We start from the raw sequence: 26,247 nt of genomic DNA, 5'->3' as shown, positions 1-26,247 counted from the left end.
CACTGAAGTGGAACTGACTCTATAAATGATGCTGTTTGGAACAGAAATCATTCAGAGGGATGCTGGCTGCAACAACAAGAATCTCAAAAGTGATGCTTCACAGTCAAACAATCTGATTTAGTTTGATTTTTTTTTATGTTTCTTCACTTGACGCACCAGCTATTATATTAAAAGACTTCTTATATTGTTGTTCGGTTGCCGCTTTTAACCAGGACCAGAAAGAAGGAGCAGATTACTCCAATCCTGAAATCTTTGCTCTGGCTCCCAGTCAGCTTTAGGATCGATTTAAAGGTTATTTTATTGGTTTACAAAGGCTTACATGGAATTGGACCTTCATTTTTATCAGATTTACTTTTACTTTATGACCCTCCCAGAGCCCTCAGGTCCTCAGGTCTGCTGGTGGTCCCCAAAGTAAGAACTAAAACCCACAGCGAGGCCACATTTCAGCTCAGTGGAGCAGCCAGTCTGAAGGTGTGAGGCTCCATCCACTGTGGAGGTTTTTAGGAAAAAGCTTCAAAATCATAATTTTAGTACAGCCTTTACATCGTTTTTACATTTCCATATGTTTTAATTTGATCTTATACATTTTTACCAACAATTAATGTGATGACAATCTGATTGTACTTGCGGGATGTGTGCGTGTGCTGGGTTTTTAATGTGTCTTTTATTTTTTATTATCATTGCTTTTTCTACTTTTTGTCTTTACTGTTATTTATTTTATTGTGGAAAACATTTTGAGATACTCGGAAGCAGGAAAACTGCTATATAAATAAAGTTGAATTTGAATATTTTTGCCTTTCCATTATACAAAAATTTTAGTTTGTGCTGCCAACAATTCAGAATATTTAGTGTTTAAATCCTCAAAACATCAGCTTTAGAAAAAAATTAGACTTATGCATGAAAAGATTGTTCCTAAAGTTATGTGGCTCTCATATCATGGCTAAAAAGAGGTGATTTTTTTAAATCATTTATTTAATAATTTTCTTCTTGTTTTTATCTAATTTCATTATATAAAATTATATAATTAAAAAACAACAAAAATAAATTTGATTACATTTTTCCAAATTAATTGAAATGATAAAAATTGTGTTTTTTTAAATGTTCTTGTGGCATTTTCTCATGTTGGAAGAAACAGACTTTAAAAAAAATCTTGAAAGCTTTATTTTGTGAAAAAAACTGTTTTGGGTTCATAACATAAGCTACAGTTACTATGCTGACATTTTTTTATCTAACATAAAATGGATCTTTAAAATTATTTTCCCAGAATTTGATGATATTTACAAAATCTGAGTTCATTTTAGTTCTGTCTTGTTATTTCACAAAACCATTGCAGGCCAATCATTACAGTCACCAGTGCAATGATCTGGTGTGCTTTTTAAAAAGGTGAGGTCAGTCATTACTGGAGATTATGCATCCAAAAATATCACCTACCAACCCAGCAGAAAACCGACATTAACAACATTAGATCCTAGTTAAACAGGGATCAGCACTGCACCACGAAAACACCCTCAAACTCTGCAGCAGCAGCTTTCTTAGAACCAAGAGGAGTGTAGTGTTACTTCTAGTAACCTGTCCTCACTGAAGCCTGGTTTCACTTTACCTGCAACCTAAAACAAATTACAACAAAAAAAACACAACCTCCTCTTATATGGTTCGTTGCTCTCATGTTACTCACAAATGTAACATGGAAATGTTCTAATGTTATGTAAGGATGAATATTCTTAAATTCATTATCACACCAGCATTTTGGTTGTTACAGTTAAGGTAACTAATCAGTTCAGACATGTTGAGTTTCAGGATATTTGCTGAATAGCTGTAGAACGTGAGACAGAAGTGTTAGTTCCATCACTTGCTTATGTTGCGCCATAAAATGCAAACTTTTCCCCCAGCTCTGTTGCTGAAAGAAAAGCATGAAATTAACTTTTTTTCCATCCAGGTGGAGAAAATTCAGAGAGGGAGAATCAACAGGCTGAAAGAATAATGTCTGTACTTTAGTGAAAAAGGTACGTTTCTGTCATAGTGAGGGTTATTTTATCCTCTTTAGAGTCAAATGGAAGAACTCCTGTCTTTTCTCTCACAATTTTTGTTTAGAACTTTTTCCAATTTGAAACTTCCTGAGTTCAACAATGTACTTGTCCTCATAAGTCACACAGACCCACTGCTGCAAGCAGAGACCAGATCACAGTCGCATGTCATTCTCCTTCAAAAGGATGGAAGGAATGGGTATGCAGGTCATATATGCAGCACATTTTGAAGATCTCTGCTAAAATCCTGTCAGTGTGCTGATAAGTGACTCAAAACTGCTGGATTTAATACCATCCTGAGAACTTCTTACCTATCAAACTTATGCTTTAATTAGCAAAACCAAATAATGAATGCAATAGTGTACTGTTTACAACTAAAATACACCCGACAAGGGGTTGACTTGCATGGGTGCTGCAGGTGTTGGGTTGTCAAGAAGCATGCACGAATCACTTGAACAGCGCTAACGGGCTCCTTGTACCGTATGCAGGGTTTTGGGGGGGGGTGAAAAAAAATTAAAAATCCATACAATGTGCCTGCTTCTCACCTACTTCACCCTTACTTACTTTGACATGTTAAGTGTTTGTTACAACCTGTTGCCTGTAGCATGCCAGAAGAAAAAAAATGTGCATGAATATTTTCACTCTATGGTTTTACAGAGCAGTCTACAACTTTGATACTTCCTGCATGCCCATGTCCCCACTTTCTACCTGTAGACACCCCATATCCACCCGTAAGGGCAGTACTGACTGAGGCCTAATCAATACAGTATGAGTGGCAGTAAAATAAATCTGCTGCAAACTGTTTTGAACTCCTCAGCATCTGAACCAAACACCAGCATCTGTTTGTGATTATAAAATGATTAAAGCAAATGATGAACCTCTTTTCCCTTTTAATCTTTCTTTGATTTTCTGTCATTGCCATCAGTTTACTCTCATTAGCTGCAGCAGATTTGTCCATTTTTGCAGCAGGACCGATGATTTGTCCACCTGGAGGGTTTCTGTTGCTGTGGCAACGCTGTTGCCACTGCTGCTCCAGAAGTGAAGGAAGCAGTCAGTTAAATAACACTAATAGTGGCAAAGTAAAAAAACTGCTTTCTCTTAGTGTCAAAGTACAAATACTAAAGAAAATGCAATAATAGTTGCACGGTTGAAGAAGTGAAGCATTTCAAGTGTGTTTAAGTTATGAAATCCTGAAAATGTCATCATTCAGGTAATAACAGGTTGTGCTGTTACAGGAGGGAACCCAGGAGAACTGAGCAAATGATAGATAAATAGAAAGCAGGTCTATGGAGTTCAAGAACGAGAAGTTGACACAGTGTAGAAAAAACAAAAAAAATAAATTAAAAAAATACAAAACAACAAACATATAGAGAGAAAAACTAAACTTAAAACAGGTCTGGAGAAACATAAACAAAATACATTGACATGAAAGACTAAGGGTACGTTTGAATTCCTTCACTACTCACTATTTAGTCATTCGCCATTTTGTATTGCTGTCTGAATCTACAATTCGAAAATCAAGTGTCCTTGCACTTGAACAATTTTTGAGAAGAAAAAAATTGTTTCAATATATGTTTTTAATAAACTATTCACGTTTTCATCATCACAACACAGTGGATTCACAATTGATGTCGTAAAATGTTCTATTGATTAGATCTTTGCTTTGTGAAATCAGTGATGTCATGTCCGCTGGTTAAAAAAAAATAAAATAAAAGTAGTGAGCACGGTGTCCGCATTGCCTTTGAAATCCAGAGCACCAGAGAGTCCTGCACCATATACTTTTACTTATACTTTTGCATATACTTATAATGCGTATACCACATACTTTTTTAGTAGTTAGGGATTAGGGTTGGAATTCAGACATTATTTCCTTTAAATCCAGACACTAACGACTAATTGGAGTCGGCTGTGACAGACCACAGGGGAGGGGCTTAGGTCCATCTGGGAGGAGCCACAGCTAATGTTTAAAGAATCCAAACCAGATTTCAAAATAAAAAGGATCTTAAAACTCGAGATTCTAATTTATATTTAAATAAGTATTTTTTTTTTATAAAAAGAACAAAATAAAATGCTAACAATTACGAATTTATGACTTTTTTTGTGTTCATAAATGTTTAAATGTCAAACCATCTTAAACTGATGCTTTTATTTGCTACCCCACATTGAAAGCCATGAGTCAATTTTCCATTTATGATTTAAGCAAATGCAAAGTATCAAAAATAAAATGTGCAAACATGGTCTATTTTAGAGCAAGTTTCTGTCAAAGTTCTGTAAAAACAACAATTTCCCCAGATCTAAATGTTCAAATCCCCAAATGATCTACAAAGATATTAATTAAATGATTAATGTAGAATTAGTGTTTGATACTAAACTTTTTCTGTCAGGTTAATGCTCAGTATGAGCAAAACCAATGACCTGATTCTATTGTGTTATAACATTTTAATTGAAATGTGTTTGTATTCATTTTTCAAGTCCGAAAGGAAAAGCAAAGCTGGAAACAGCTTTTATGTTTATTCTGATACTGGATGCTATCAGAAATCAAGGATTTATGGGATATGGATACGGGAGAATCTGGAAAAGGAAAATCCCTACAGGAGCTTCTTCTGTAGGAGGGCCTCTTCGTTGGGCCATTAATCTATTTTTTTCATTCAAACTTAAGCCAGAGTCAGTGTTTGGAGCTCCATGGAAGCTAAAGATTTTCATCCTTTCTGCAGCTGTTTTTAAGCGATCGTGCAAACCAAGTCGGAGTCATTTCTGTGAGAAATCAGTCAGCTGGGGCCACACACGGTAAACTAAAGGCAAGCCGGCAAGCTGCTCCACACATTTCATTTTTTATGATAAGTTAGTTACTGAGCTGAACAAGAAGCGTTTCTGCAAACAGGAGGATGACAGCAGGATCTGGATCCACTACCAGTGTAGGTGTGAGCAGGCGGCCTGTGCCTCCATTACAATGGGATGTTTTATTCTGGAGACACAGACTCTTGTAGAAATTTGGTCTTGATTATTTTGGCAGATGTTTGTGAAACATCAAAAAATAGACCTTCACTGATGCTTTGTGTGCTGCTGCTTCTTCCATCCTCCTGTCACACCTTTGAGGTTTATACAGCCGGTTGGTTCATGAGTTGTCACGAGGAGCTTAAAGGGATTTGTGTTTTTGTCTGCTGCAGCCGTGTAAATTGGCTGCTGGAGTTATTTTTGTACCTGCCACAGAAACCTCACTGAAAGTCCATGAACTACATTCTATCATTTTGGCCTCAGTGTTCGGCATTTCTGAGATCGAGCTCCGTTGCAGAACTGCAGCCTGTCTGGTATTTACTGAGAGGTTCCTCATTATTTTCTCCCTCAAGGCACAACTTTTTTGTGTTGAGGTGATGTGCAGAGGACCTGAATGTTTGTATGAGGCGATGGCCACAGGCGGCAAGTTCTAGAAATATAGCTAATCTGTTAGCTGTAACATTTCCCCAACACACACATTTTATAGATTCTTTTATAACTGTTGCACACATTTTATTAATACATTTTTGGTGCACAATTTTATATGAAAATGATTCTAACTTGCTGACATGATTCTTCAAATTTGAATGAATCGTGTTGTGCTGATGACTGTCCTGCACATTTGGCCTCCGTCTGTGAGCCGAGCAATTTCCTCACATGTCTCCGGGGAAAAACAAGCTGCTGTGCAGCTGATGAATGACTTCAACCTTCCATTGTTTCCCTGATTCTGAAGCCTTGAGAAGCACAAACACACACACTGTCACTCACACTCTACGGCATCTTAGCATCGCAGCAAATTCAATTAAGTGCTCCTGTAATTATTTTATAAGTGTTTAAATCTTTATACAACATGCATGTAATTGCACACATTAACATTTAAGTGTTATTCCACCTTCTAGAATGAATCTCACAGTGTAAATGTGCAATGACTAGAACACTTTAGGCACTTTGCGATTCGATTTGAATACGATTCATTAGGATTCAGTGATTATCAATGCATCCTGAATCTGCATTTTTATTCATGTTTTCTCTTCCCACCAAAGTTCATTTGTAAGTAAAGACAAATTCAATATACTTTTATGAAAAACATCAAAACTGTCTACCACAGTACATAGCCTCAAATCCTTTCCTATAAAAGATCAGATTTAATTTATTAATTCTTTGCTATTAATGCTTTTCAATGCTTTGGTTTTTTCAGACAAAGTTTCCTTATGAAAACTGAAATAGTCCTGTTGAAGGAACACCCGGACTGGAATTGTACGCAGGGCCGGCACGGGGCGTAGGCGACCTAGGCGGCTGCCAAGGTGGCGCCTAATCCCAATGTTATTTTTTTTATTTTTATTTTTTAAACAGTTTTTTTTGCCAAACTACTCATTTAGAAATAATAATAATAATAATAAAGTAAAATAACTCAAAAGTTTGACATAATAATTCAGCCTGGTGCGGTGCCCCTCCTTATCTGCCGCTGTCGTTGTCTAAGCTAGGTGGGAAGGTGGGCGTTGTTGTTGGTGGTGTTTCTTTAAAACTTTAAGGATGAAAAACAGCCAAACAAGCCCTCAGGAACAGCTTAAAGGTAAAAAAAAGAAAGGAAGAGGAGGAAAAACTGACTCAAAACAAAGGTTAACTGTTTCATTTACAGTCAATTGCTTGAAAATCCTATCAACTACCCCCACAAATATTCCTATTCACCTAGGGCGCCATGCAGCCCAGTACGAATTGATTTAGCATTTTTGTTTTGTTACCTAAATGTTAAGTTTTGGCCTGACACATCTTTAACCTGGCATGACTTTTGTCCAAAGCCCTTTCACAACAGTCAACGTTGAAAAAGCCAAAAAGCTTCCAAACATTAGCTATAAGTGAAGTCGGGGCTGGTCTGATCTCACAGACTGCAGGGTCAGCCATGTTTGTGTCATAAATGTCCCATAAGAAAAAAATCACACTGAACGTTTAAGTTGTAAACAACTAGTTCTTCCTGTTTCTGCCTCTCTGGCAAATATTCCTGAATTTGCAGAAAAATCCACCACCCATATTTGTCATTTTTATTGAAGCTCAAAAATCTAGACTAGGCTGAATATTGCTTTAGTTTTTCCCTTCAGGCTCCTCTTTTTTGAAACTTGATCCGCACTACAGTTTCATGCTGTTCTGTCACCGAGAAGAAAAGGTCCGCAGCAACCAATTTTTCGGATCCTGCCGAGGCAGCAGCAAAGTGTGACTGTATGTGATTTTCCCTCCTTTTTTCATGGGAGGAATATGTCAAGGCTGTGGCTGCCTGACATCCACAACAGCAGAGAAAAATAACATCAACTCTTCTGCTGGAATCTAATACATAACTCATAGAATCGTGTTTGTGGACAAACTCTTGCAGCTGAAATTAACCTTAAGACCTTTTTTTAAAGTGCTTTTGTTGTATGTGATTTCTTTAAAATCAAGGTGACAGAAAGTAACAGCTGTAGCTTTTATAGTTAAGGTGTTAGGACCATATGCTAGTGATTTTTAATGATAGCAAAGGTCTCATTTATTCATGTAACTTAAGCATTTACTGGATATTATGACTGTTGTCCTTAGCTGGACAGTCTGCGCTTGGAGGCGGTTACGCTGTGAGAAATATCTTGAGGAGAGTGAAACTTGGCTGATTCAGAGCTCCTGTTAGCAGCTCATTCCTACCGATTAAATCTTTTCTTCTCTCCTGCTGGTTGAAATTGAAGTTGCTCACACAGCGGAGTGGAGTTTATCAGACTTCATGCCGTCAATACTGTGGCGATCAGAGGAGATGTGGGAGCAAAACACGGTCACGCCAGCTGTCACAGTCTGGATGAAGTCCAGGTGAAAAAAATCTAAAAGGAACTCAAATGAGTTTAATTTTCAAATTATAGAATTAGGATTCATCACTTACGGTTTCTTCCCTGGCGAGGATTCTTGAAGGAGTTTTATCAGGTGTTCACTCTGGACTGGGTGTTGACTGAAATGTCAAACCAGTGCAAATATTGCAATTTCTGTTTCAGGCTTCTTCTTTCACAGCTTATTCTGATGTATGAAAGACTTGGTGTCATAGAATTTCAACCGGAAGCAAACAGCAATTAATAATTTCTCATTCATGATCAATTTTCAAACGGTTGGCACTTTGTTGAATAAGATGGATGTCATCCATTTGTCACTTTCAAATCCCAGTCCCTGATTGTTCAAAGTTCAGCTGGTTTAACTTTTAATGCACATTCAATTATTATATTTTTAAATGCAACAGATCACATGTCCTCAGACAATCAAGCTAACAGCTAATTTGCAGAACTGGTCCCTGAGACTAAACCAACTAAAAAACAAATAGACAAAGGCACAAACATTCGCCAATACAATACATATATAGATATATGTAAAACCAAATATTTACAACAATGGCTGCAAAGTTTCTATGGAGAGCTCAGAAGTTTACTTAAAAATTTGAGTAGGGAATGAATGCAAGAGTTTTGATCATAGACATATATTAATCACTGGATAAAGCGAGGTGTTGACGTCACCCATAGAAAATGCCTTATCTCTGGCCCTCGTGAAATCAGACCACCATGGCTTTCTGAACCTGCTGCCGCCATTTTAAAACCTGTCGACAGCGATAGATTCTGATTGGTCAGTTTATAACTTGACTTACTAGTGATAAAGAAACAAATATCTGCCTATTTCTCAATAGAAGTCTGGGATTTTGACCTTCTTGAATCCAGCGAGTACTTCCTATTTGGAACATGAGGGGGAGGGGTTGATATGTCCAGTGAATATACAGTCAATGGTTTTGAACACAGAACTTGAAGTCTGCATGTATCCACATTTACATAGACCAGAGGTCTAAATGTTCATAGAGCCATACTGAATCAAACAACAAATCAGTTTGTAAAGATTAAAAGGCTTATATGAAGGGAGCACAGGATGTAAATGCATATTAGCCTACTATCAAAATGACTAAGTAGGCTACAAATACATCTATGTGGATTATACTCTTCAGTTTTCTGCAAAGGCCGAATAAGTCAGTACAAGTTTACAACCCAGCATCCTCCTCTTCTCTGAAACATCAGACTCGCACAATACAAGCGTAGCAATCCTTGAACCTGAGCAATAAAACTCAATAATATCCCTAAGTGTCTCTCCAAATACTGACAAAAATAAAAATGTCAAAGACAGGATTGTGTTCTTACTGGTGTAACGTGACTTCTGTTTTTGGATGTCACTGGACAGCTTCTCCACAAGAACCTTTCGTCTTCATGCAGGACTGCAGGACTTGATGTAGTTCATGTTTGAGAATATCTGCATGCCCATCTATATTGATTCAAGATAATGCCACAAATATATAGGTATTTCTTCATGCACCTATGACTGTCAGGAAGAGTGTTCTGTGGTTCAAACACAGGTCTCTCGGGTGTTGGAAAGGTTTTCATTTGGCTCTAATTGGGGCTTTGGGGTCCATGACACACCTGCCCGTTTATTTGCTGCAGCCACCTGCCCGGTACAACCCAGTGCTCTGTGGATCATTAGCTACCAGGAAAATCTTCGTTTACAGACATTTTGAAATGTAATATGCATTAATCACCTTTTTAAAGTAGTGGAAAATGTTTGGACGTTTTTTCATGATATTAAAAAGTAGGAGATATCTTCCCATCTTTTTTAATTTCCATAACATTTTGAAAAGACTCCAGAGAACCACTTTGGGGAGCTAAATACGACCCCTGACATAGACTTTTCATTTTAAATGGTCTTGAACACACCTTTCCATGCATGGTGTGAATGTAGCATTGGACATAGAATGGATATGGATAAGACAAAAACATAAACGATGAATAATAAATTGGGTTTTTAATCTGAATTAACTAATTTATAGACAGAAAAAAGTCTAGAATCCAGATAAAGAAAGTTAGTGTATTGAGCAAACTCAAGACTTTGGGCCACACAAGTGAAGCAAAACTTCATCCTTTTAAATTTCATTTCTTGTCAGAGTGTCCCAGAACTTCTCTGAAATCCTAATTTGACCCAAAAAGCTGCTGCCAGACTTCTGAGAAGAAGTGGGAGTAGAAATCTGATTTCTCCAATTTACACTTCTCTTCTCTAGCTCCCTGTTGTAACAGAATCAAAATGATTCCTATTAAACATGCTTAGCTTTGACAGGTCATTTCCACCATATTTTATAATGATTTTCGGCTGCACGGTGGCGCAGTGGTTAGCGCTCTTGCCTCACAGCGAGAAGGCCCCGGTTCGATTCCCGGCTGGGACCTTTCTGTGTGGAGTTTGCATGTTCTCCCCATGCATGCGTGGGTTTTCACCGGGGACTCCGGCTTCCTCCCACCGTCCAAAAACATGCTTCATAGGTTAATTGGTGACTCTGAATTGCCCCTAGGTGTGACTGTGTGGATGTGAGAGTGAATGGGTGTGTGATTGAGGCCCTGCGACAGACTGGCGACCTGTCCAGGGTGAACCCCGCCTTCGCCCATCAGTAGCCGGGTTAGGCTCCGGCACCCCCGCGACCCCGAAAGGGACGAAGCGGTCTGGAAGATGAATGAATGAATGAATGAATTTATAATGATTTTATGGTTACTTAAAAAAAATGTATATACCTTTTATGAAAATTATGCACATGGAAAACAAAAAATGTATTCATATTTCTATAAAATATGTTATAAGAAAAAAACAAAGTTAAAAGTTAAAATGAGTAACAGAGCTGCTTTAAATCAATGAAACCTCCTATAATTGCTGTATTATTGCAGATGTCTTTCCTGTCTTTTCATCCAATTGACTATTTGTGGAGATATTGATCCATATTTATATTTAGAGAAGAAAATCACAAAAAAAACTCATATTATACAGAACCATGATTTTTTTCATATCATCTAGTGGATGTGACAGAGACTCAAAGACCCTGTGGAACTCATGGGCCTGCAGTCTGTTCCCTAATGTGCCAGCGTGGAGTGCTACAGTGTTCTCTCAGGGCCCTGTCAGCTCAGGGTTTGACACTCACTTCAGGAGATGACGAATTCCACTGACCTTCACACGCTTGATTTATGTGCGACTCGCCATCTGACACTGGAGGTGGTTCATGAGCACGAAGAGAGGACTTAATGGCTTTGTTCCTTCAGATATAAAGTACTCTTGTCAAATCAAGAGCAAAATACTTGACCTATTTAAAGCCGCACTCCAATCAATTTTTGGGGGTATTTTGAAAGCGTTTCCAGTGGATATTTTAACTGAGATTATGCCATTTTTATTCAAAAAAAAAAATGTTGTTTTCTAGGACATAGTTTCTGCAGAGCGGCAGTAGAAATTAACTTCTGAGTTGTGGGTGAAAATGTAAATAGAAAAACTCAGAAAAGCAATCATAAGCTTAATTTTGTTAAAACATCATGTTATAACACCAAAAACAGTTGTGTTTAAACGAGCTGGAAGTTGAATGCATTTCAATAAATCAAAGGAAATCCTTTTGTAAGGAGACATCAGCTCACTTCTCTTTTTTATTTTTGGTAAAGATAAGGAGCTCCTCTGCATTTATTACAGCTCTTTACAGGAACTCCACTGTTTGAAACTTTCATCAAACCTTGGACCTCTGCTAAATTGGTTGAAATGCTTCTAGTGCATGGAAATCTCTTCCTCTGTGAGCTGCATCCTAATTCCTGACGGTTTGATTCTCCCGTGGGAGAATGAATACCCGGGGAGCTGTGAGGACTTTCCAGCACCGATAGCCGCGACTGCACTCAGGTGGGAGTTGGAGGCCGACAGCGCTTAATTATGCATAAACTGCCCTGCTTGAGGCAAAGACAAGCATGTTTGCATGTGAGTATTGATGGTGAGGAGTGTGCCGCGTTTCGGTGTGCAGGCTTTCCACGGATGTGGGTGCAATATGAGAGGGGCTGAATGCTGGAAAACGAAGCTCGTAATCTGACACCTAGTCCGAGGAGTGGAATAGAGACAAATGTGAATTATTGTAGTATTTATTATCAGGATTCAATAATGCTAAAAAGCTGTGGGCTTAGTGTGTTTGTTCAGTTATTAGTTGGAAGCACATTTAGGGAAGAATAATTTATCTTTATTTTAATATTTAATATTTAACAAATGTTAATTTTTAATAAACTTTTAATGAGGCTTATTTGAGTATAAATTTGTTGCCAATCACACAGTTAATTATTTCCTATAAGGGTTGACAGCCTTACCGAGGTTCTGTGGAGCAGCACAGCTGTCTACAACACCTGCAGGAGGGGAGACAGTGGAAGCAGAAGGCCTTTTATGTTGGCTTATCCTGAATGATAGCTGTAAGAGCATGCTCATTGCCAATCCACATTATCCGCTGGAGAAGGTCCAAGATGATCTGGAGTCTCTCACAACATGGATTTGGTCAGCAGTAGAAATTTGCCAAAGCTTTTGTGGTTTTGGTTTCTCCATCGTTTCTTTTGCTGTTTTGTTCCTGAGCTAAAACATTACAGATCAGACATCAAGACTCTGTTTCTGGCTTTAAAGTAAAAAAAATACTTTGATTGAAGAATTAAAATTGTTCTTTATTTTTCTGTAAAACTAATAAATTAACAGAAAAGGTACAGAAGCAAGTCAATATTAATTCAGTTTTTAACAAAGCACCAGTTCATCACAAAGGTTTCTAGACCAGTGGTGGGCAAACTACAACCTGCTGGACATATGTGGCTCATTAAACTATTTAATCAGGCCCTCCAAAAGGGAATAAATTGTAATAATAATCCTTATTTGCTTTTTTTTTCTCCTTATAATTGGGGTGCTTTCCCATAGATGGTGCAAAATAAATACTTTGAGCTTTGTTTAGGTGCAGAAACTTATCCTGCATTTCTGTGGTGTCTGAAGAATTTATGTTTTTGTGTGTTTTCCAAGTCGGACGGTCCTTTTTTTGATCATTCCAACACCACATAAACACAGCATTCTCTATGGTTTCCCCTGAAGAACATCAAACCATTGTTGCAACTGGTACTAAAGTGAGAACTAAAGTCACAGTTTTGAAATAAAACCCCCAAATTGTTCTTTATTAGTTTAGAATAAAAACATGTTATTTCGTTCTCTTATGAGGTAGGTTTCCTAAAAACCCTATGCATCTGGTCCTGGTCATGCCCTTCTGTCACATTTTAGAGCCTTTTTTTGCCCACAAGTCAAAACGTTTGCTCACCCCTGGTCTAGACTAAAGCCAAGAAACAAAATTAAAGACAGTCATTATACTTCATTTTAGTCCAAATCCTTTCAATCAAGCCAATTGTCTTAAATTTATTTCTGAAACACTGAAGGGTCTTCGGTGTAATCTCTTCACTCATCAAGCATCTGTTTAAAAATGAAAAAAAAACAATCAGTTGTCAAAGCGCAGAATAAAATGGCTTTACACAAGCAAAAACGGCTAAAGTCTGGCTTCAAAGGCTTTCTTGGTTCTTTGCGGCTGTGGTGCAGAGGTAGAGCGGTTGACCTCTTGATTGGAGGATTGCAGGTTCGGTTCCCACCTGCCCGCCCATGTGAAGAAGTGTCCTTGGGCAAGACAGTTGTGGTCTTAGATTAGGCAGCAGAGACATCATCAGTGTGGGAATGTGTGTTTGCGTGGGTGAATGGGACTGTGACTGTAAAGCACTTTGGATCTTAAAGTAAGGTAGAAACGCACGTTATAATTTTTGTGTTTCATAACAACTCTAATAGGGATTTTCATTATTACCTCATTGTTTTAATGTTTCCTTAAGACCAAAATCCAACACAATAACAGTTGTGGTCCTTGATTAACAACTTTAAAACAAGTTTACTGGTTGTCTTTGAACAGCTGACGGTCCTATTGGTTCCACTTTAGTATTTTCTGAAATCTCAACCTTTTGGACAGATCTACATAAGTGAAAAACTGACTTTGAGTGACTCTAACATAAACCAGTACGTCACCACAAATCCATCCAAAAGCAGGTAATGGTTGCAATATTAAAATAAGTTAGACTTATTTTCTTCTAATTTATATTTCAAAGCTGTAATTAGTTTTTCTGAAACATTGTCCTGTTGTTGAACTGCTTGTGCCTCTATTGATTTAGAAGTGTGCCTACAGAACCTACTGCTTCCATTTCTATCGACTAATTAGGACGGGACAGTAAATCTGCTCGCTCCAACTCCTCGCTGACTGTGGCTTCATCCTGTTTTATGCCGTAATCCGTCACCTCTCTGTCGCAGGTCTTTTCCCAGAGTAGAAACTGGTCCATGATGGCTGTCCTGGGCTATTATTCCAGCCTATCATTACCCCTGAAAGGAGTGGATGTGTCTCAGAATGAATGTGTCTTGGTTGTAGAAGCAGCAGGAACTCCACTGGGAATACAGTTGTTTTTCCCCAGTAAATGAAATCTTTCCTGGTGAGACCTTACTCTGCGGTGGAGCAAAAAGACCTCGAGAAAGTCTTTAAATTTTCACTAATCTCATGGTTGTCAAACCAATTCCACAAAGCCTCCAAAGGAAACGATCCTGTCTTAAGTCGTTATCATTAAAACCAATGTAATTATCTCTCGTTTTTACCTGTCTACCATTTTTTTCTTCTGACATTATTGTAGACTCTCTAATCACTGGTGGAGAATACGACCCCGTAGCTTTGGTTCCTCTGGGTTAAAAAAAGTAATTAGTTCTTGTAACGGATGTCAGATGTGTTGCTTTAAATCAGGTAATCTATCAGCAGAAAAAGAAGTGACGTCTTCCCTCATCTATAGTTCTATAGTTCTTCCCTTCATCCATTTTTCCCTTTTGGGGTCACCAGGATGCTGGAGCCTATCCCAGCTGCTGTTGGGTGAAGGGGGTGTACAAACTGAGTAGTTTGTCAATCTGTTGCAGGGCTGTTTGCAGTTCTTTTTGGTTTGGAAATAAGTATATTTTAAGACTATAAATCGACTGTTTTAGTCAAATTCTTTTTACTGATTGTTGAGTTCTGGACTTTGTGTGAACGATAATGTATCATGCTCTTGTAGACGCTCTTTGAACCCACTTCCTAAACAAGGTAAGGGGAGATAAAAGTTAAAATTAGACACTCTGATGCTGCATTTTCCGTTTATGTGGTGAAGCTGAACATCATGGCTCACAACCTCCAGATCAGAACCCAACCCTGCTCTCCAGGACTGCAGGGAAGATTTAATGCATTATATACAGATACCATAACCTCTTTCATTTCTGTAGACTTCATTTTAATGTTTCTTTGTACACTAATAACTTTTTTTAATTCTTAAAGATAAGTGGTCTTCTTGAGGCTCTGAAGCTGTTTAGTTTCAGTATTTTCCGTTTTTTCACATATTGCATCTCAAACTGCTTGGAGTTATAAGATTCATTTTCTTTTATTACATTTGTTCAGACATTTGAATCATCTCTAATCATTGTTATAATTATTCTAATGCTGTTCTTCCCCAAAGATAATTTAGCTAGTGTTAGAATATCTGTTTGCTTTGACTTTAATGTGTAATTTGAATATTGATCATGTTCTCCAGAGATCCATCGGGGAGCTGAATTTCTCCCAGGAGAAGTGGCATTGAGGAGGAAGCTTTTACCCCTCTTTCTCCCTTTCATCTCCTCTCAATTGCCTGCTTTTCTGCCCTTTTCTTTCTTTTCTTTGTGTCCAAAGAGTCCAGTCTGACAGACTTTGCCATTTAAAAATTGGTCCCACATTTGCAGCGTATTCTCCCCTCTTTAGAAAGGTTAGCCGAATAAAACCTTCAGCTTTTATAACCCGTCTTTTCTCCCCTCCTTCTTTTTCAGGGCAGCTGGAAGTTGCACCACCCACTGCAGCCCAGTTAAGATACGGTAAGAAGTCTTTTATTCCCAATAGTTCTCTGGATCTATTTTTATACTCATTAAAAGAGCAGATGTTGACTGTGTGCCCTGATATGTTTTGCATAAAAACTCTATGCACACCTGCACAAACAAACTCACTAAAACTAGAACGGCAAAAACACTGAAGAGCATAAAGATAAAACAAAAAACAGTTATGTAATAAAACATAAAGTCTCCCAAAACTATATATTGTGAGACTATATTATGCCCTGGATTTTAAAAGTAAGTCGGACACTATGCTCACTACTTTCGTTTTGCTAAACGGCAGATATGATGTCACCAATTTCACAAATTGAAAATCGAATCAAAATAAACTCTTTACGACATCTATTTGTTACTCCATTGTGTTCTGATGACAAAAATGTGAATGGTTTGTTAAAAAATAAAACCTGTATTTTTGCAAAAATTGTTTGATCACAATGCATTGTGGTCTATATTTGTTAACGTAGTGAGCATCGATGAACACTAGTTTTTTGCAAAGACTTCTGGGACATTTCTGGGGCACTTGATTTTTGAATGGTAGATTCGGACAGCACTAGAAAATGGCAACGGCACTTTATAGTGAGTATGGAAGGAATTCAGATATTGCCAGAGATAAGTCAGTTGTCAGACTTTATTAACTGCAGTGATGCTAGAACTTGTTTGTAACAGTCTATAAGTTAGCTGCATTAGCAGAGTTAGCATATTCACAATACCTGTAACTCTCAACCTAGTTTGCAACATGTAAAAAAACAGTGACACCGCTGAGACTGTGCTAATTCCCAAACATTTTAGTAATACACAAAAACAAAACAAACAGAAAAAAAACCCCACATTTCAAAACCGCTACACGTTAGCTATGTTAGCATCTTTACAAAAACATCCAATCTTGTTGGTAACTCGTTAAAAGGCAAACATTTTAACAGAGTGTCATTTACCGCTCCAAATTGTTTCGACAGCCCTAAGAAAAACCAGGATTAATTAATGAATCCATATAATTTATAAGGCACTTTGGCCTTTTTTTGGAAAAACTGTAGGTTTTTAAGTGTGCGTTATAGTGCAGAACATATCGGTAATACAATGAAAATATAATGCAATGCATTGGCAAAAGTCTTCAGTCCAAAAATACTCTTGGTATCACATTTAATATTTTTTTTCTATCATCATATGGGAAAAATAAAACGTATAAAGACGATGTAAATTCTCTTAAAACATTTACAAAACATAAACAAGAGCAAATCTGAAAATAAAAAGAAGTAAATTAAGTCTATCAATCGAGTCTAATTACTTCAAAGAAAGTTGAACTAAAAATTTAAGTTAGAAGAGCTAATGGACCCTAACCCAAAACAAAAATACTGAGTTTTAGGGTGCAGTTTGGCATCAATCATAATAAAAAGAGGCCGTTACTAGTTTTTGTGCTGTCAAAATCAGTTCCAAAGACCCTCTAGATGTGGTAAAATGTCAACATAAAAAGGCATGTAAGAACTCCAGTGAAAGAATCCCATCAGTCTGAATGGTGACGTGTAGTTAAGGCTGATGATTTACATCTGGGTATTAGCTTTCGCATTTTAGTGTAAAAGTAAATATAGTTCTGTGCCTGATAAAAACTTGGAATAGTGTCTCTGCACAAACAAAAGACAAGAAATATATGACAAGTATGGAACAGCAAAAATTATTTTGAGATTATAATTTACAGAGATCTGAAGGGATTTGACATACATTTGTAAACGTATGTGTCCTTTGTGACACAAAGCACTTAGTATTTAGTTGCTCCATCATTTATTTTGGAGTGCTTCAACTTATGACTGAGCATCACAATTATCACAATTATGCTAGTTTTAGAAAAATCTCTCTTATTACCAAACTGCAATCATTCAAACACTTCGGTTTAATTGACGCAACAGAAAGGATCTCTTAGATTTTTTAAGTGTTTAACTAAATATTTGCAAATTACCCAGATTAAACAGCTTGTACTTCACAGTTTATAATGTAAATGTGTGTAATTACATAGAACAGTAATGCAAAAAATTTCAAAAATTATACTTTCTTTTGAAATTAGTCATTTTTCAAGTTACTTTACTCTTTCAAAATGATTTATTTGCCCTCCTGCTGTATGCAGTAAAATAATAAAGTGTACACAGATTTTCGTAATCTAAAACATAGCTTGGCTTCAATTGAATGTGATCATAACTTAGTGTAATGGTGTAGCACAAGTGTAATAGAGTGTCCCTTTGAGCAGGACTGGGTCTCTTTTTCAGCTACTGCTTCCACAGTGTTGTATAATGTTCCAATTCTAATTAATTCTGGAGGAAGTTTAGTGAAATCCACCTGCTGAGCAGAAACCTTGAGCTGCCATTTTCAGTCTGCGGTGCTCAGTTAATGATGTGGACTCTTCCTTTCTTCATTCTTCATTCCTGCAGAGAGGTTAGAAATCCTGCAGGTGTCTTTGACTTGGTTCAAATCATTCTGCGTTTGGATTTAGTGTTTGTGCACTTGAGTCAACCCAACAGCCGCGATAGCACATATGAGAAATAGATATTTATCTTCTGTTTTATTGAAATACTATTTTTTTCTGCTCTAATGCTCAACAAAGATTAATACACTTTTACTCTTTTTTTTCTCACATCAAAAAACATACTATTGCACAACTATGTTATTTTATTCTGTTTTATGCATGTTTTGCTGGTATTTTTAGAGCTTTCATGTACATCAAAGGAGGTTGGTCAAGATGTATCTGCTTCTTGAACCAAATGTGTAGATATAATAAAATAGAATCACCAAATACAACAATAAATGGTCAAAAAATTAATTTAACTTGTGTCTAAACATACCTTTCCTACAGTCCAAAAATACTAAACCAAGTTCAGTATATTATTTAGTATATGTTTATTTTCCTTCAACATGTATTAATTATTTGTTGAACTTTTATTTAAGAAAGCTTAATATTCGTATTTTCAACTGTTGCCTGTGGACGTTGATAAGTGCGTCTGCTGTGCTGCTTAGAGGAACTGCTACCGCGGTTTATCACTATGATGATGTGTATCTACCAGCAAGGGAAAGAAGAGTTAGTGTGAGTTAATGCAGTTTATTTTTATGAACAATGACATGCTCAGTTTTCTTTTTTTGTGTTCTAAAGTGGTAGAAAATCAGAATGAAGCAGAATTAGTCAAAATGCTGTTTCTTGAATCGGGAAGTGTTTTAGATTGAGAGGGGTTTGCTAAAAAAAAAAACATAATTTTGTGTGTTTCTAACAGTGTAAACACTGCATTCATTCGAGATTCAGACTTGGAATTAAGATGTTATTTCTGATTTAAGTCATTTATTGCCAAACCCCAAAAAGAAAACAGTTTTACCAGAAGCTACACAATAATTCAAAGCCTGAACCTCAAGATGAGTAGAAACAAAACCAGCATAAAGCAGAGGGTTTGGTTAAAGTTGCATGGTCCCCCAGAAGAGACCTATCTTAATGCTGATAGGGCATCACATCAAACTGCTCATGTTGGAAAAAATCAGGAAAACAGATTAACAGGTAGTCTAAGTCGGAAACATATACAAGCTTTTTAGGCTCAGTGAAAGGTAGATTGTATCTGCTGTTAACATTCTTACTGGAGAATATCTGTGGATCTCTGATCTTTTTGTGTCAGAGGGGATTATCTTATAGGTCGGAACAAAATATTGAACTGCCACCATAAGCCCAGAGCAGCTGCCAGTGAAATAATTATAGCAAAAAAAAAAAATAAAATAAGGATATTATAGTGAGTTTAGGATGAGGACCAGATAAAGAAAGGTCAAAAGCTGATGATAATCAGGTCATGTCAGTCATGGAGTTAAAAAAAAAAAAAAAGATAGGAAAGATAAGATCTATTAATGACCCCATGGTTAACTTTTCTACAAGAAGTTCCCCATTTTGGTGATTTTTGTGCTAAAAATATTCTTAAACTCCCTTTAGATTTTAGTAGAGGGAAAATGAGATCCAACACAACCAGTAGAGGCTTTTGTTAGTCTGTGATGTGTAAATAAGCTGCTTTGAACTTGTTTTTCTCACATTTTCAAAGCTGTAATGATATTGAAATGCAGACATTAGGCACCAGTTAATGATCAGCTTGTTTAAATAGATAGATATGGTTCAGGCTGATGTCCAGCCTCTTTTAAACTTGTTTGTGAATACATCCATCGGCAAAGTTTATTTTATAGATGAAATTCATCCTGACAAACAATAAAAACACATCAGAGTAAAGTTAATGTAACAGAGAAACTGTAGGGAGGAGAAAGAACCTCTGAGTTCAGTCAATCTGATTAAAAGTTTTTATGTCAGAGCTCCATTCTGTTTTAATGAATAGTCAAGTGGTTCCCATAAAACACCACAGATTCCACAGTTTTACTTTCATTGCTTTTGGGATCAGTTGTGTTTGAATTTCTTACCAAATTTGCAGTAAAGTTGATTTTGCGTGATGGTTTACAAGCCAAATGAGTCAATAAAAACACCATAGTAATTGTGTTAAATTGTGTTTGTTTGGACTCTGACCACAGTGAATGTCATAAATGAGAAAAAAAGATTGAAAAATATATTTTGTATTATTTTTTACGGATGAAATCTGATCTATTCAAGCATTTTTTTAAGGTTATTTTTGCTGTTTACATCAACAAATGAAGATCCGGTCTTTAAAGAACAAACATTATAAGAGATCTAACATTTAGTCTAGTCAGACACTGATCCCAGCTAATAATGTTGCCTGACATTGTATTTTTTTGTAATGTTTATGATCAGAAAACGGTTAAAACCATGTAACCACAGGGAGAACAGCACTCGTTTTTTCACAAGCTTGACAGCCTTTCCTCAACCTTTGGTTTGTCTTCACTCAATAAAGAAAATATCTCATATTTATCAGTTTCATTCAGAAACGTTTAGTTGTTGCAACATTATTTGCATAAAAATCCTACTAATAAGCGGCAAATATTTTTCCCAAAAAGATAAATACGCAAGAATGTAATTTGAATTTATTTCACTTTATTTAATTCCTTAACCACTTAGTTCTCCTCCCGAATGAGGGGAATAAACGCCTGTTTCTCTATGTTTGAAAAGTTAACACTGTATGACAGGGTTTTACAAAAACATTTACAATGTTTATGATCATAGTTTCTGCAGAGCAGCAGGATTTAATTCAAAATTTCCTTCTGAGTTGTGAGCATAGCTGTTGGTGACGCGTAAGCCTTCCTTCTCTTCCCATCATCCATTTGTTTACACACTCTCGCGCTAGCTTACAGCCACTCACAGCCTTAACCTCACATTAGCGTGCAACAAAAATGGCAAGAAATATTGGAGCTATCTGGCCGTTTTGAGCCAGATGCAACAACTACAAGTTTTTTCCATCTGCATTTTTTATGATTCATAATGATTTGTATAGATACTCTGAAATGCAATTTTAAGCCTAATTTTGTTCATATATGTCCTCCATCATTAGAAAAATGCTGCAAGAACATGTTAAGAGCACCAAAAAACACTATTTTCATAGAGAAACAATTCTAGTTCTCAACTCTGAAGATCCAAGAGATCTTCTTAGTTAAGGATAAAGCTAATTAAAAAAATAAATAATCTGTGAAACTCCTAAATGAGGTTTAAAGTTAGTTAACAACCACATAAATCCTGTAGTTGGAAAATACATTAAAGACTAAATGTAGTTTATTTCTTTTAAATATGTTGCTTTTACTCAAAGTTGAGATTCTTATCACTAAAATGAGTCTGTAATTTCAGTAATATATTAACATCGACTTCAGCTGCAGTTTTGAGAGAGATGCTGATACTGAAATTCTTCTGTATTTCTTTATTCTTCTTACATTAAGTTTAGATCGTATCCTTTGTGAGCCTTTTTTGTAACACAATTATGTGTTTTTGCTTCTTTTACAGTTTTGCTGCATAATGCACTTCCCTTTGTTGGATTTGGATTCCTGGACAACTGCATCATGATTGTTGCTGTAAGTGTGGACTTCCCACAGTCGTCCACAGGGCATCAGCTCATTAGTGGACATTCAGACAGAAAACCTTTATTTTATTTCTCTCAAAGTTAGACTTCAGAGACTTTTTCTTTCATTTCTGCCATTTGTACAACAAAAATTTATTTCTAATGAATGTCATTGTTTTGTAAGGCCAAATCCGAATTCTTTGCCTACCTCTACATTTACTCCTCCAAACGAAGAGATATGGACAAATAGTGTCTTCAAATTCGGACGTTACTAACCCTCGATGATGTCATCATTATTTGCTGCTTAGTACGTGGCTGAAAAAATGCATAACAATATAGTTTTTATCATTTTAAGAAGTCACTCTAAAGCAAAAAGTCATTACTTACATTAAAATGTAGACTTCTGTGCTTCAGAGCACACCCACATGAAGAATGAGTTCCTACTTTTCTGAAAGTGTGATCCTGATTACCATCCCGGCGGAGGGATACAAGCTCTAAGTCCTTAAGGCTTTGACTTTGTTTTTTGTTTGAAGGTGTATTAAATATGTTTTTTTCTTGTTATTTCAGTTCAAACTTAAGAAGGAAAAAAAAAATAATTCTCAGGATTTCCATTTGTGCTTCTATCAAAGCGAGCCTCATAGGACCTGTGTGCTGCATTTGTGTTACAAGTTTATTTAAGGACAAATCTGTTGAAGAGAGAACCTCTAAATATTACAAGTCTGCTTTCATTTATGCACAAAAATCCAATGTTCTTTTAGTTAAAAAAAAAAAAAACACTTTTCCATGATTGAGTAAAACACACAAGTGCCTGCTGAGGAAAACATGTTTTTTTTTACTTGTCTTGTTTTTTTCTTCACCTTTGTCTTTTGTGTGTATGTTTGTCCCTTTAGGGCACACAGATCGAGTTATCCATCGGTGTCATTCTGGGCATCTCAACTATGGCAGGTACCAGAATAACTTTGAAATGTTCTTCTTTCGTGTCTTCTATACTGTAGTCTATATTTATCTTCCATTTTCTGAACCTGCAATAAAGAAAACTATCTGTACATGAGGATGGATGGAGGGTTTGAAGTTAACTCTGTGGTTGTGCTGTAGTGCTTTAGCGAACTGAACCTGGTTCAGCCTCTTCTTTTGGCAATCTGCCTCAACCTGGAAGTCAGTGTCAGCTTTTGGTTGAAGCTGACAGAAACACCTGCAGGGGGAGAAAAGTCTGGCAGTTGGTATCAACTCTAGAGCTTTGGAAAATCCATGACAATGTTGAAGTAATGAAGGTTAGGGGCTAAAAATCTGAGTGGATGAAGGTGAATATACAAGTACTAATTTAGGAATTTCAGAAAAAAATGAACAATTAAGGAAAATTGTAAAAAAGCATACAAAAACTGAAAAATAATGATTTCTACCACACTCTTCATTCATTTTCCATACCACTCTCCAGAATTTGGGAAGGTTATCTCAGCAAAGGATCCCTCTCCTTAGCAACTTCTTTCAGATTTTCACAAATTACAAACAATAAAAAAAAGGCATATCAAACAAGAGCTCGAGAAGGTTAAAGGGTGGCATTGTCTTTAATGTAGCTCATCTTAGTGCTGTCATGTGATTCAGTTTTTAGCGTGATTAATTAGTTATGACCATTAACTAATTTAAGACATTTTAGACATTTTTTTAAATACAACCTCATAATTGCTTTTAAAAGTGTCATTTTGAGGTATTTTCATTTAAATCCATGACATTGTGGTGCAGTGCAAAATACGCCAAAAAAGTGGCTTTATGAAGTTTTCTAGTATAACAGACCTCCAACCTTTACTTTTACACCAAAAGGGAAGATTTTTATTTAGAATTACACCAACTGAGAGAGATGATAAACAGGATTTAAAAATAGTAATATATATTTTGAGAAATAAAGGAGATGAAGAAATAAATTAAAAAATGAGTTTTACTGAAAACAGATGAATTTGGTGTGTTAGCTTAAAGACTGAATGTAAATTAATGTTTAAGATTTTCTGAACATTACAGCGGGTCTCTTTAACTTAACTTTGCTCGACTTGAATCCAGTTTCTTTGTAGATTCAAGTTCAAGTTGTCAAACCGGATAAAAGAAGCATCTTTCAGTCACACGTTTAACCCCATTCATTTCATATTTGCTACACATATTTCTGAGACCCTTATCTCATTACCATGATTCAAACTTTTCTTGAAAAAAAAAACAATTGCACATAACTTGGTCCATGTCTTCTGTCCAGCAGTTCATCATCCTTCCACTAGAGGCAGTAGAAGGGCTTTTCCTGCTCATATCAAAATAGCTGCTTCCATAAAATCTTAAAAAGCATTAAGCTATTTTTCCAAACTTTCTGGTGAGAATAACTCATGTATAGTTATTCATTTTTTAAATGACTATTTTCTGTATTGAAAAATGCAAAATTAGTTGATAAATAATTATTTTAATACAGTTACACCAAATTTGATGCAGTGGGTAAAGGCGTTTTTTTTTTTTCCCCTGAATTCCAAAATAATACATTTTCTGTCTATTCTTTTATGTATTGGGTTTTACAGACTTAAATAAAAAAAATAAATAAACATAAAGTAACAACAAAGCTACTGTTGATTCATTTAAAGACTTAAAGGTTCTTAAATTAGGATTCATTTAGTGAAAATGCCAACTGACTTTTAAGCTACTAGACAGCACTAATATTCTCTGAACTCAAAGCGGGTCATTGACGTTTTTCCTTCATCACCGGCTTCTCTGTTGTTACTTCAGTCCATCAGAGCTCTGAGAGCAGAAGCCACGTCAGTGCTGCAAGCTCCAGCCCAAAAGTGGGGTTTGCATTATTAAAGCTGGAACTAAAGAACAAAGTTTGAATCGTTCAATAAATTCTACTTTACTCAGTATTCGCAGGATTATCATCAAATATTCAGTCATTGCTTTTCATAAGGTGATGCTTTACTGCGACCATGTCTTCACAGCTTCTCCTTCAGCAGGTGTGTGTAGTGTTTTTAGCTTTAAGACAGCAAAGAGAGAAAACTTCTCTGACTTTGAGTTCTGGCTGAGAGAGCAGAAAAACCAGAGGACTTGACTTTTCTATTTTTAGTCTTAATGGATTCTGAATTCCAAGAAGGATGTTTATACTGTAAAAGTATAGATTTCCCTTTGAGGCATTTAATTTGACAAACCATGTGCTTTTGTAGCAGCACTTTTAGAGGTTATCTGTTGGAGGTGGCATGTTTTATCCAGGTTTACCACTAAGCTGCTGATGCCCTACTTAATTTTTTAAAGGATCCACACAACCTCAAGACCTGTTTTATCAAGACCTCCCATGTTAGAGACATTCTGAAAGCCAGCAGCTGGAAAATGTCCAGACTAATTTAGTGTGGGTGTCAAAATGTGAAGAGACGACTGCTAATTTCTTCACATAAGGCAGTTTGGTCTCCGTGGAGGAAGGATTGTGAATAGTTTGGACTAATTATTTTGTTTTAAGAATGAAAATGATGTGAAAACTCGTAAGAAAGATTAACTGTATTAAACACTCAGTGGTTTTGCTGAGATTAGCTGTCAAACACTCGCTTCCCTCGGGAGGCTTTACAAGATATTAGCTTCTTCTTTTGATTGCATCTTTGAAACTGTCTGTCCAGACATTTATCAGCTTGTTGGATCAAATTGATGCAGTAAATGAATGCCACACTTTGAATGGTGATTAAGAATGACACAATGTTTGGAAGTTACAAAAACTGAACCTTAAAACAGTAAAAAAGATCCCTGTTTCAAGAAAAAAAAAATCCTGTCTTTCAAAAGCATAGTAAGCTTAGTTTAAGAAAATATGTCTTGGTGTCTAGAATTTTTTATTGACAAAAAATTGGTGAGACCTTATTTTTGACCCCATTGGCAGATTTTTTTATTTTTAGTATTGGGACACTTAAATAATTTTTTTCTAATTTTTTTGAATTTTTTACTTATTTCTATTTAGGGCCGGTATTACCAATCATTTCCAGAACTTATTTTGGGCCTAAAACAATTCACTTTTTTTCTAATTCTTTTGATAGATTCAATTCTATTTTGGTTTTTGCATATAGTTTCTCACATTTAGAAGTTATATTTATAGAAAAATACTAAGGTAATCTTTAAATTACTGTTAAAAAAAGTAAGTAATAGTAAGTAATATTTATTTGTATAGCACTTTTCTCAGACATAAGTCACAAAGTGCTTTACAGAGCAGGAGATAAAAAGACAGAGCAGATATGTTAAAAAGACACATAGAATACAAGACACATAAAAGTACATAAAATGATAAATTACAGTTACGAGAGAGAGACCCAATCAATAGAACTGAAAAGCTTGATCATAAAAATAGGTTTTAAGTTGGGTTTTAAAAACATCAATAGAATCCAGTGAACGTAAAAATTGAGGGTGTTCATTCCATAGTCTGGGTGCCACTGCTTTAAAAGACCGATCTCCTCTGGTTTTAAGACGTGTCCGGGGAACCATCAGTAAGTTCT

The 26,247-nt window shown here is 36.2% G+C and overlaps 1 protein-coding gene across 1 annotated transcript in view; it reads left to right on the top strand.

Moving 5' to 3' along the window:
* The window catches only part of LOC112144007 (transmembrane protein 65), a 47,438-nt gene that overhangs the window by 5,824 nt on the left and 15,367 nt on the right, over positions 1–26,247 (top strand). Inside the window, exons 3-5 of the mRNA XM_024268302.2 lie at positions 15,747–15,791; positions 21,706–21,773; positions 22,651–22,705. Coding sequence (XP_024124070.1) covers positions 15,747–15,791; positions 21,706–21,773; positions 22,651–22,705 — 168 coding nt within the window. The remainder of the gene's footprint in view (positions 1–15,746; positions 15,792–21,705; positions 21,774–22,650; positions 22,706–26,247) is intronic.

The sequence above is a fragment of the Oryzias melastigma genome, linkage group LG16 (genome assembly GCF_002922805.2).
Source record: "Oryzias melastigma strain HK-1 linkage group LG16, ASM292280v2, whole genome shotgun sequence".
Taxonomy (NCBI): domain Eukaryota; kingdom Metazoa; phylum Chordata; class Actinopteri; order Beloniformes; family Adrianichthyidae; genus Oryzias; species Oryzias melastigma.
Note: the sequence above shows the minus strand (reverse complement) of the source record. Positions and strands in the feature narration are given on the sequence as shown.